The sequence below is a fragment of the Carettochelys insculpta genome, chromosome 3 (genome assembly GCF_033958435.1).
Source record: "Carettochelys insculpta isolate YL-2023 chromosome 3, ASM3395843v1, whole genome shotgun sequence".
NCBI lineage: Eukaryota > Metazoa > Chordata > Testudines > Carettochelyidae > Carettochelys > Carettochelys insculpta.
The window spans coordinates 164,235,187-164,247,150 of NC_134139.1; the positions used below are offsets into that span (position 1 = coordinate 164,235,187).

Consider the following 11,964-nt stretch of genomic DNA (forward strand, 5'->3'; position numbering starts at 1 on the left):
ATTATCAAAGCTGCACAAGCAGTGGCTCGATGTTGTGCCTGATCATAACAGCCTTTAGGAAATAGCTCCAAATCTCGACTTGTAAAATTATTTTTTGACTGAAAGGCATAAAGCTGTTTGGAAACGTTTGCATTCACACGTGCTTTTTTTCTCCAGTACAGAACACAAGCAGGCCAGCATTAAGCCTCTGGTTCAAAAATTGAGTATAATACCTCCTGCAAAATTCCTCTCTGAAGGTGTTCGGGCCTTGGTGCCTATCACAATGATCAGGGGTCTGTGCTAGGATGTGCAAGTCCTGTTTAATTGCTCTGAGGGAATGGGCCATTTTATATATGAGCTGAATTTAAGCAAAACTCTGTGTGCATGTGTGTGTTTTTTAGACTTACAAAAAGAAGGCATCCTCCAGAAGGAAAGAATATCAGAATGGCTCTGCAGCTGCTGTGAATGGGTACACAAACAGCTTTCCTTCCCTTGAGAACAATGTGAAACAAAGAAAACAAAGAAAGGATTGAAGACCAAAATGAGGAGCCATCTTGATATCACAGACAACAAAATAATCTGATTGTAAGCACAATAAGAGTTGTGCACTGACACCCTAACAGCTACTGTAACTATTCCTGCCTAGAATAGTGCGATTTATGTAGGACTTAACCTGTGCAAACGCCCTAGAACCTGTATACAGAATAGAAAAGTAGGTTAGAGTTGTTAATTCTGGGCATCACTGACCCTGCTATGGACTGTGGAAGGGAGTAATATTGTAGTATATGACACTGCTGTTGCCTTACTAGTCAATATAATAGGTGCTGATTCACAGTTTCAAAACACTGTAATCCAAACTCATGTTTTTTACTGTAGATTATGCATGTGACTGTAAATGTAATTTGTATGTTTGTTTCAGTAGGTAAACACACATGCCTTAAAAATTTTTTAAAAAGCAGGGCCCAAAGCTTATTAATGGTTTGGAAATTAGAGTATGTTTAACTCTGAGTTGACTGACTTTTTAATAATAGTCATTTAGAAAAATCCATTGATTGTTTTACTGTACTGTACGTGACACATTATGTTAAGTATCTCCTACATGTTACAGTGAAATCAGAAATGGCGCCTTTAATTTTGTATATTTGGCTTTAATTGACTAAGCAGTCACAATTGAGATGGAAGTTTATTTTACCTTTTTAATAGATCTTATTTTTTTTTATTTTGCATATGTCATTAATGCTTAAGCAGTCCAGCAAGACTTAAATATTAATTGTCTCTAAGAGTTAGGGAATATATAGCGAGGGTACCTCCTTTTTTTATTTCAGTGACTTGCTAAATTGCAAAGCAGTTTCTAATACTGGAAACCATGCCACTTTCAAGTGTTGTGGTACTGTAGCCTTGTTCATGTTTCAAAAAGTGACTGGACAGTCCATGATCTCAGTAAAGTTCATTTTAAAATGAAGATAAAGGATGTTTTTCAAATATAGTTATTCATATATGTCGGCATTTGTATTGCTATTCATCTAGCATATTTTAAGACATTCTTAAAATGTGCCAAGCTCGCACAGATATTTTTTTTCCCCCCAGAAAGTAGAATTAAACAGACTGTCAGGTAAAAAGTTCAAAAAATAAACCCATGGAAATGTACTGGAGATGAGTGTGTGTTTGCTGAGTGAAAGGTGATCTATACAACTTAAGCTTTTTTGGCTTGTTATCTACAGATTTGTTTAGAACTGCTTGTTAAAATGCCCATTAATGTAAAATTTTTGCCTTGCACATGTGAAGAGTTGGTTGCAAAGCAGACGTCTATAGCTGGTATGTTGTTGACTGTGGTGGAGTTTAGATTATGAATATGTTTATTCATTGAGCTCTGAGAACATTTAACTAATCATGCAAGACATCTTGTTGGTCATTTGCTTAAGTCTGTGTGTTAATTATTTTGTTTGATATTTATATAAATACCAGTTTTACCATGTTTAACATTTTTAATTTTTTTGCACATCTCTTAGGGAAATAATAAGTTTGCCTGTTAACCTTAGGGGTTTTCTTTCCTCTTTCGAAGGAGACACACCACCTGTTTACATTTACATTATCAAAGCTTGTGTGTCTTCATTTGTAGGTACTGGTTTGCACAGTCTTTACATATTTCAATACAGCAGCTGTAATGTTCAAAAAATGCTAAGTGTGCTACAAATAAACCCTTAGCTCATCTGAATATACCTACATTGTTAATGTTTGACATTGTGTAATCATTAAAACATCTTTGATTATCCCTGCCTGAATTCCATAAAGGTTTTTTATGGGCTCGATACTGCACCTTATTTTGTATAATGCCAAGTGAGAACTCTCATGGTCTGTAGAAATATGGGAGAGCTACAAACACTTAGAAATTTAACATGCACATTCATCAGATAACAAATTCCTCACAGGAAACATTGGCAGCAACTAAACACTTAGCAGTTCCATGGCTAGAATTGTAGAAATGATACCCACAAGTGTGGAGTTAAACCCCTTAGAGGAATTACTGCCTCTATACGTGTAGAATGGGATGTGTGGTATGGCAAAGAATAAAAATTAGTCCCAGCCAGCTAATCTTCCTAAATGATAAACCCAATGTCTAAAACAGCAATAGTTCCTATCTCAAAATCACTGTTTGGAAAGCCTTCCTAGTCTCTGCTGCTCATTTTTCTGTGCCCTAGCTGTACCTACAGCATTTAGTTGCTCTTACACTATGCCCATTACCATGATCTCTAGACACCTCACAAAATCATAAGGTGTTTTAAAAAAAAAATACTTTTGGGCTTGTTTAAACTTGGAGTTATTTGGGAAGAGCTATTCATGAAGCATGTATAGACAAGCACTAACTCTCTTCCCTCCAGTCTGCAGGCAGGTTTTGTGAGAAGGTTGGATCAAGAAAATGAAGGGTTTTGCTTTGAATGACCAGTTTATTCTGATTCCTTTCAGGAGTGAGATCCAGGTTTGTGGGCCAGTAGCTAAGCAAACTCTGTTTCCTCCTGAGGTTGACAGTTTCATTGTGTGGAATGTAGCAGTACTGGGAGGCTTCGATCAGACAGGGCAATTCAGCCCCTCAAATAACTAGCCGCTTCCAAGGAGCGCTTTCAAGATGAAGGCTAAAACTGGAAACGGAATGCTCTGATTTTCACTTTCCTCCACTGACAGCTGGCCACAAGGCTGCATTCTCTCTTGTTGCATTGGATGAAGCCCCAGGGAACCAGGCAGTCATGACTGCTGCAGCTTGATTATTCTGCTGTTTTGTAACAAGGTATGAAACCACTGACCCTATAAAGTACTGTTAGTTCAGAACACAGCAATCCTGATACTCAGCAACATGGCCCCTCATGGCACCTCACCGCCATACTCTACCTCCAATGCTGACTCTCTCCAGGGAACACCAGCGTCCTTCCCCCGCCCCCTTCTACACAGAGGTTTCCTTGTGCAAACTAAATCACTGTGAGGTACACAATGGGTCTCTATCTGTTGCAGTCATTTCCCGCTGGGCAATAGTAGAGTGAGGTTTGAGAGGGTGCGTAGAACCTTATCAGTCTTCACTGTGCTGTACTGATCAGTGAACAGATTGAGAGGAAAAGCTTAGCACTTTAGTAGCAGGCAGAGTTGGGAAATTTGGTACATCTTCCCAGCTCTGCTACTGATGGGTTTTGTGGCCGTAGATATGTCATTGCACCAGCCTGCCTCCATTGTCCTGCTTGTGACATGGGATCATGAGGATTTCACTGCTATGCAATTAAGTTCAATTTTAAGAAGAGGTGCAACTGTGACTGGTGCCTCCTTGGCAAGGAGTTAAGTGGGGACCTCTAAAACAACTTGGGATAAAGAGCCAGTTTCTGTGGATGATTCCGTGTGGACTGGACATAGCAGGGGGCCCGCAGCTGGTACTGGCGAGGGGTTCTACATGGTGCTTTGGCATCTACTTGAAATTGTACCGAATGACTTGAATAACATCTAGTGAGTTAGGTTTCTGTATAGCAAATACATGTGGTCTTGTCACATTGCTTCAACGCTATCCAAATCTTGCTGCATTTCAGGTTAGTTTCAGACTTGAGTGCTTTTTGTAAATAAACAGCAAATGGCTGGAACGGCTGCTGAATTCCTAGAACATGCTGGTCTGAGTTCAGTACAGTAAAACCCCTATTTACGCAATTTCAACTTGCACGTTACTTGGATTAACGCAAGTCGAAATGGTGAGTGGTGGGGAGCTGTGAATGTGGTGACAGGCTGGCTCCTGGCTCCCCTCCACTGGTGTGCTGTTCAATTTCCCTGGCTCCAAGGAGTGATGTGGAGGTGGGAACTAGGCTGCTGCCTGGTTCACAGCGCTCTGCCAGTCAGAAGAGCCAGGAAAGTGACTGGTCCGATTTCCAGCTCCCTGACTTGCACTACATTTGACCTACAAGTTGCCTAGGAATGCAATGTAACTGTAATGCCAGTGTGAATCTGTGGCTATCCCTGAGTGTTGAGACATTAGCACGGCTGCTACCCCTGCTTGAGGGATTGCTATCGTTCACTTGGATGCTGGGATGGGGGAATTCACTTTGGGGGGAGGGGAGATGAATGGACCAAGCTCTAGAAATGGAAAATAGCTTCTGAAAGCAAGAGCAGGCACCACATCAGTGCTGTGCATTCCAGTGATCACCCTTCCTTCTCATCCAACGTGGGTAGAACCAACAAGAGTAGGCACGCAGTCTGCGATCTGCCTTAGCATGTGAGTGCCATGGAGACGGCCAGGTGAGCATCATTTGTGACTCGTGCAGAATGGTATGTGCATAGAGAGGGTTGTTGTGCTTTTGTCATCACTGCAGATTTAATTGGGTTCAGCTGTGAGTTCTCCTCTGTAACTTGCTCCCTGTTCTCACACCCAGACACCAGGGGCATAGACTGAATGAGGGACATGGCAGCCTCAAACAGTACGTTGCAGAGAAGCACCTAACCTTCTCTCTTAGACCCCAAGGTTGGTAGGTATCAAAGGCCAGGACAGGCTAAGCTTCCCCCCCACTCAGCTGTGGCCCTGCCCACGGTCTTGGGGGAGGCCCTGCCCCTCTTCCCCTCTACCCTAGAGCCCTCTGGGGAGTGCAGACCAAACAAGCTGCATGAAAGCTCCAGTTCACCAATGACCATGGTGGTGCTGGGGTGGGACCAGCCTGGGGTGGACAGGCTGGGGTTCCTCCAGCTGCAGTGGTAGGAGGGCTCATGGCTCTTGCAGGCAGAGAGGCCTGAGGCAGAAGGGGTGGGGCAGAGGCAACAGCTCCCCTGAAATAGGGCAGATCACCTGCTGCCCATACACAGCCCTGCTGCCCCTCTGTGGAAGAACAGTGGAGGCGGGGGTGTGGAGGGGTGGGCGTGGGAATGTGGCTCAAGGTACACTGCGCCTACTGGTCAGTTTGCCCATGCGAGGTGTGTAAGGGGAAGGCAGGGACCAACCTCTGTTGACTCACCACACAGGCCATGAGGGGAAACTACCCAGAAGGTACAGAGCAGCTGGCGCCTGCCCCTGCCACTCCCTCAGCTCCCTGGCAGGGCGTGGGGGAACATGTCCTCTGCTAACAGGTCAGTTTCTCCCTCACGGTCTGTGAATGGGGAAGTCAGGGAGGTCAGGAAAGCGGAGAAGCAGGAGAGCCAGGCAGCTGAGCTTTTCCCAAGCATCATGGCAGTGTGCAGCCCTGAGGAGACATGGCAGAGAATTACCGGATTGTTTCAGAAACTCCAAAGAAGTTCCTTTTGCATTTGGTTTAGAAAATAGATACAAGTTGAGGGGGAACAAGAGGAAGGAAGGTGGTTCTATGCTTTGGGTATGAACTGATTCACCTATCCCTGATCATACACCCTATAGCCGCGTCTACACGCGCCGGCTACTTCGAAGTAGCCGCGCCAACTTCGAAATAGCGCCCGCCACATCTACACGGGGCGGGCGCTATTTTGAAGTTGAAATCGACGTAAGGCGGCGAGACGTCGAAGTCTCCATCCCCATCAGGAGATGGTAATAGCGCCCTACTTCGACGTTGAATGTCGAAGTAGGGCACGTGTAGCTGATCCATGTCCCGCAACATCGAAAGAGTGGGGTCCGCCATGGCGGCCATCAGCTGAGGGGTTGAGAGACGCTTTCTCCAGCCCCTGAGCTCTATGGTCGCCGCGTGCAGCGGCCCCTTAAATCTCCCTGCCCCCTGCGTTCCTGTGCAGGAAGCTGAGAGTGCGTGCAGGCGGCAGCACTGACACGCTGCCAGCCTGCATGCCTCCCTGCAGCCCCAAGCCACCACCCCTGCTGCGATGGCCGCCACTTGCCCCTTTTACAGGGAACTCAGGGAAATCCTGGGCCCCCGATACACCTCCTCCCCTCTTGACACCTCGGCCGACGAGCCCCAGCGGCGGAGTCCGCCCCGGAGGCAAGTCCCGCACCCCAGGGGCCCCCTCAGGAGCCCACCCCTGGGACGCCGGAGGAGAAGGAGGGGGAATTCTCCTCCAGCGAGGGGGTGTTCCACATCGCCATGCCATCCCGGAGCTCCAGCAGAGCATCCACCCAGAGGGTGTCCCCTGACCGTGGGAGCGGAGCGTCAGGTATGTACCCCCCTGGTGCACAGCCTTGGGGTTAAGGGGCGGGGACAAGAGACATGCCCAGGGCCCCCCACATGCCCAGATGACCATGGCCCCAAGGACAGCAGTGGCATGTCCCTCAGAAGAGTGCATCAGCCCCTGCCCCCCAGTAGGACAGCGCCATGCCCCATCCCTGGAGATGGGGGGAGCGGAACCTAGGGTCCCCCGTGGGGGGAGGGGGTGGGACACCCATCAGCAGCAGCAGCAGCATCTCCCAGGGACGGGGATGGGGAACCAGCAGCAGAGGTGTGGGGGGACAAGGGCCACAGCTCAGGGCCCACACTAACGGCTGTCTCCACTCTTCTTCCCTTCCCTGTGTTCTGTAGCTGCACCATCGGAGGGCCCAGAGAGCGCCGGCGAGGTCCCCATGGTCCCGGAGAGCCCACCGGCGCCATCGCTGCAGGCCAGCCCCTCGGTGGAGCACCGACCAGCCCCAGGATGGGGCTGACAGCGGAGCCACCACCCGAGGACGGCCATGGACCCCCAGCTACTCGCAACCCTCCGGCATCAGCCGGAGGTGTCAGAGCGGCGCCTGCGGGTGGAGGAGCGGCAGCTGGAGCTCCAGGAGCGAGCGCTGGCCTGGGGCCAGGAGGCATGGGGGGGCCTTCATGTGCACATTTGAGCGCATAGTGGAACACCTGGTTTCCCCATGCCGTGCCGCCCACCGCTCCGCCCGCCCTGCCCACTGCTCCACCTGCCGTCCCACCGCCATCCGCCACCGTGGGGCCTTCCGCCGAGGGGGACCTGGGGCCTGCTGACACCCGCCGGCCATACCTGCTGGTTCGCCCGGCCCCCACCCAGCCTTGGCCAGGGCTCAGGCCGAGGCGAGGGTCGCACCCTCCAATCCCGGGTGCTGGACAGTAGAGGGGTGCAGGGCCCAGGACGTGGCCCCCTCCTCCCCCTTTGTATATATTCCCCATCATATTTTTATGTATATAGTTTGTGTTAGACCCCTGTTCTTTTATGGTACCTGCCCCCCCATGTAAATAGTTCCCCCCTTTTGTTCTTATATATATTGTTAGTATTAATATAAGAGAATTCACTGATTTTGGTTCCAAAAACAACAGGTCCATTTTTATTTGCAAGAAAAGTGGGGGGGGGTGCTCTTGGTGCTCTGTGGTGTGGGCGTGGGGGCAGGGAGTGTTGTGGAGGATGGGGGGGTGCAGTGGGGGGCCTGCCAGCGTTCACCCTGCGGCCTGGTTGAAATGGGCCCGCAGGGCCTCCCAGACCCGGATCCCCTCAGGGTCCACCTGGAGACTGGGGGCAGCGGGTGGCTGCACGTCAGCCCTGCCAGCCTCCACAGCCCAGCCCTGGAAGAAGGCCTCCCCCTTGCTCTCGACCAGGTTGTGGAGTGCGCTGCACACACCCACAACCTGGGGGATGTTGGTGGGGCCTGCATCCAGTTGGGTGAGGAGACACCTCCAGTACCCTTTGAGGCGGCCAAAAGTGCGCTCAACCACCTGGCGTGCATGGTTCAAGCGCGTGTTGAAGTGGTCCTGGCTGGCTGAGAGATGGCCCGTGTAAGGGTGCATGAGCCAGGGCTGGAGGGGGTACGCCGTGTCTGCGACGACGCAGAGGGGCATGGTGGTGTCCCACACAGGGATCTCCTGCTGGGGGATGTAGGTCCCTGCCTCCAGCCAGTGGCACAGGCCCAAATTCCTGAACACCCGGGTGTCATGGGTGCTGCCAGGCCACCCAACGTAAATGTCCAGGAAGTGGCCCTGCCTGTCCACCAAGGCCTGGAGGACCACGGAATGGTAGCCCTTCCTGTTCAGGAAGCATCCTCCGCTGTGCTCTGGAGCACGGATGGGGATATGGGTCCCATCCAGAGTCCCAAAGCAATTTGGGAAGCCCAGGCTGGCAAACCCCGTGATGGCAGCATCCGGGTCCCCAAGCCGCACGAGCCTGTGGAGGAGCAGGGCATTGATGGCGTGGACGACCTGCAGGGGAAGGACATGGGACAGCACTAGTGAGGGGTGTGCAGGGTGTATCTGGCCCTCAACCCCAGGGCTGCCCTCCACCCCAGGGCTCCCCCCCGCCCCAGGTCCTCCTACCTCCATGAGGACAGCCCCGACAGTGGCCTTGCCCACACCAAACTGCTGCCCCATGGATCTGTAGCTGTCTGGAGTGGCCAGCTTCCAGACAGCGATGCCGACCCGTTTCTCAACTGTAAGGGCACGCCGCATGGAGGTTTCCTGGTGCCTCAGTGCAGGGGTGAGCCACTGGCAGAGCTCCAGGAATGTCTGCCGGCTCATGCGAAAGCTCTGGAGCCAGCGGTCGTTGTCCCACTCGCCGAGCACCAGCCGCTCCCACCAGTCAGTGCTCGTGGGGTAGCTCCACAGCCAGCGGCGTGTGCGGCAGGGGGGGCGGGGGTCGGAGGGCAGCAAGGTCTGGGGCTGCTTCCTCCTTCCCTGGGAGCAGCTCCTCTTCTGTGAATAGAAGGTGGTCAGCTGCCTCCTGCATAGCACTGAGCAGGGCAACCACTGCTCCTCCAGGGGCGGGTGTGTGGACCTCTGGTGGCTGCTGCTGCTGGGGGTCCATGCTGCCTCGACGGGGTGTGCGTGCCTGTGGCTCTGCAGACCGTGTGCTGTGCAGGCTGAGTGTGTCTGGGAAGGGCCCTTTAAGGGAGCGGCTAGCTGTTGCCCCGGAAGTGCTAGTCCGCCCTGTGACCCTATCTGCAGCTGTTCCTGGCACCCTTATTTCGATTTGGGCCACTTTGGCATGTAGATGCTCCCCTGCAGCGCCTACTTCGATGTGGTGCTGCCCAACGTCGACGCTGAACGTCGACGGCACCAGCCCTGGAGGACGTGTAGATGCTATTCATCGAAATAGCTTATTTCGATGTCACTACATCAAAATAAGCTATTTCGATGTAGCATACAGGTGTAGACATAGCTTATGTGACTTAGAAATAGTTTAACTACATCTGCCACCTTGGGCGCAGCTGTCATTTTTGTTTTATTGGAATAGCAACTGATAGCATCATTCCATCTTCAGCCAGTTGCCAGGTGTTGTCCAGCACCAGAGGCCAGAACATGGTGAAGTCCTTGTGCAGTTGATTCCACAGGTAGTCACTCTAAGCAGCAAACTTGTCTTCATTAGTTAACCTTCTATTGGCACTAGAAAGTTTTTTCTGTGGAAGGACCAGCAGGGAAAAAAGAGGTATGATTTTTGCTTTGTATATCAAAGATTGTATGTACTTGGACTGATGGCAAGTATCGGTTGGGGGTGGGGTAGCTGTGTTAGTATCCATGGTGCCACAGGACTTCTTGTTGGTTTTGTAGATACAGACTCTCAGCTATATTGCAGCATCAGTTTTGTGCGCAAAGACCCATTTCGTCAGATGCATGATATATTGGCGCATAAGCTTTTCATGGGCAAAGACCCAGTTTGTTGGAAGCCTCTGATGAAGTGGGTCTTTGCCCATGAAAGCTTATGCTCCAAAAAAATCCGTTAGTCTATAAGGTACCACAGGACTTCTCATTTTTATACTTGGACTAAGGTTGAAACGAAAATACAGGACAGACTTGATAAAAGTCTCTGGGTAAGAATAAAAGAAATAAAAGCTGAAGGGTGATGTTATGGTAGAGGTCTACTGTAGACCACCTAAGCAGGATGAAGAGGTGGGTGGCGGTGCTTTTTTAAAATAACAAAATAATCCGAAGCACAGTACCTGGTGATGGGGGACTTCAACTACACAGACGTGTGGGGAAAATAGCAAAAGTAGGACACATTGTCCAACAGATTACTGGAATTCATTGGCAATAATATTTTTTTATTTTAGAAAGTAGAGAAAGCAACTAGGAGTAAAGTTGCTTTATGTTTGATTTTTGACATATAGGAACTGGTTGAGAACTTGAAAGGCAACTTGAAGTGATCATGAGATGATTAGAGTTCATAATTCTTAGCAATGGTAGGAGGGAGAACAGCACAATAAAGATAATGTATTTCCAAAAGGCAGACTTCAGCAAACTCAGGCCAGGTTGACACAAAGGCTATGGCTACATTAGTCAAAAACTTTGAAATGGCCATGCAATAGGCTCAATAGGTTGATTTTAAGGGGCTCTAAGCTGGACTTTTGTAATACCAAATTTACCAGGAGTAACTCCTAAAAGTTGATTTTACAGTGTTGACCTATGCAAGGGCTGAGGCCGGTGCTATTACAATCAATTTCATTAGCCTCAGAAACTATCCCATAATGCCCCCTGGTGTGTCCTTTCTGGTCATCCCTTCACCTCCACTGCTGTCCAGGGGAGCAGGGAGTAGGTGACAGGAAGCAGTGGTCATCAGCCCTGGAATTTTGAATCCATTTCCTTTCCTCTCTGGCCAGCATGGTGAGCAGACATTAGGAGCACACCTAGTAGCCATGAGTTCCCAGGGTCACAGAAGAGTCCCAGCATGGAGTCACCAGGAGATCTTGGACTTAATCACAGTGTGGGACAAAGAACCTATCTTCCTTCAGCTCAAAGCCAGCAAAAGAAATGCCGATATTTATGTGAAGATATTGCAAGACATGATTCTGAAAGGGTACACCAGGAACAGCAAGTAGTGCTGCATTAAAATCAAGGAGCTGAGGCAAAGCTACCAAAAGTGCAAAGAAGCTAATGGGTAGTCAGTGGTATCTCCCCAGAAAGGTTGATATGATGAACTTCATGCTACTCTGAAGACAGACACAACCTCTTCCCAAAGAAGACGCATCAACTCCTCATTAAACAGAGTTGCTCAGCAGAGTGATGAGGCAGGGTATGAGTTGGTGCGTGAGGAAGAGGTGGACAACAGCAGAATCCAGTCAAGTGCAGAAGCTGATCCTGCAAGCCAGGAGATGTTTCTCAGCTTGAAGCCCATCTCCTTACCACCAAACAAGGCTTCGGAGGTAAACCAGGATGCTGGAAAGGGCATTTCTGGTAAGCATGCTTTTTTTTTTTTTCCTACTGGTAATAGTATGGTGCGATTAGTGGGGTGGGGAGGATCTGTGCCCTGTTCCCTTAGGACAGCTTGTTAATATGTCCGTGGATGTGCCAAGCCACCAGTAAGTAATCTAGAATCATGGCCCCACTGATTGGCTTTTAAATCATGGCATAGCAAGCCCTCACTCCCCTAGGCTAGGGACTTTTAGGCTATATCTGCAAGGGCAGCCTCTGTCGACAAAACTCGACAAGCATCTACACAGTCAAAAGCACTCTATCGAGAGTCTGTCGACAAAAGTCAGCTGTTCAGCCGCAGTGTTATACCTCTCCCCAATTGGGGCTAACAGCTCTGTTGACTAGTGTTTTGTCAACAGAGTGCTCGTGTAGACAGTTGTGTTGCCAGAGATGGCTTCTGGTTCCCCAGGCAGCCCTGTTTGCAGAGGTCAGCTGTTCTGTT

At 49.8% G+C, this 11,964-nt stretch overlaps 1 protein-coding gene across 6 annotated transcripts in view; it reads left to right on the top strand.

Moving 5' to 3' along the window:
• ELOVL5 (ELOVL fatty acid elongase 5) overlaps positions 1-2,247 on the top strand; it is a 78,875-nt gene extending 76,628 nt beyond the window's left edge. For all 6 annotated transcript variants that reach the window (XM_074988894.1, XM_074988892.1, XM_074988893.1 and 3 more), the window contains one exon: positions 381-2,247. In XM_074988894.1, the coding sequence (XP_074844995.1) occupies positions 381-512 (132 nt within the window). In that variant the 3' untranslated portion in view covers positions 513-2,247. The remainder of the gene's footprint in view (positions 1-380) is intronic.
• The last annotated feature ends 9,717 nt before the right edge of the window (positions 2,248-11,964 follow it).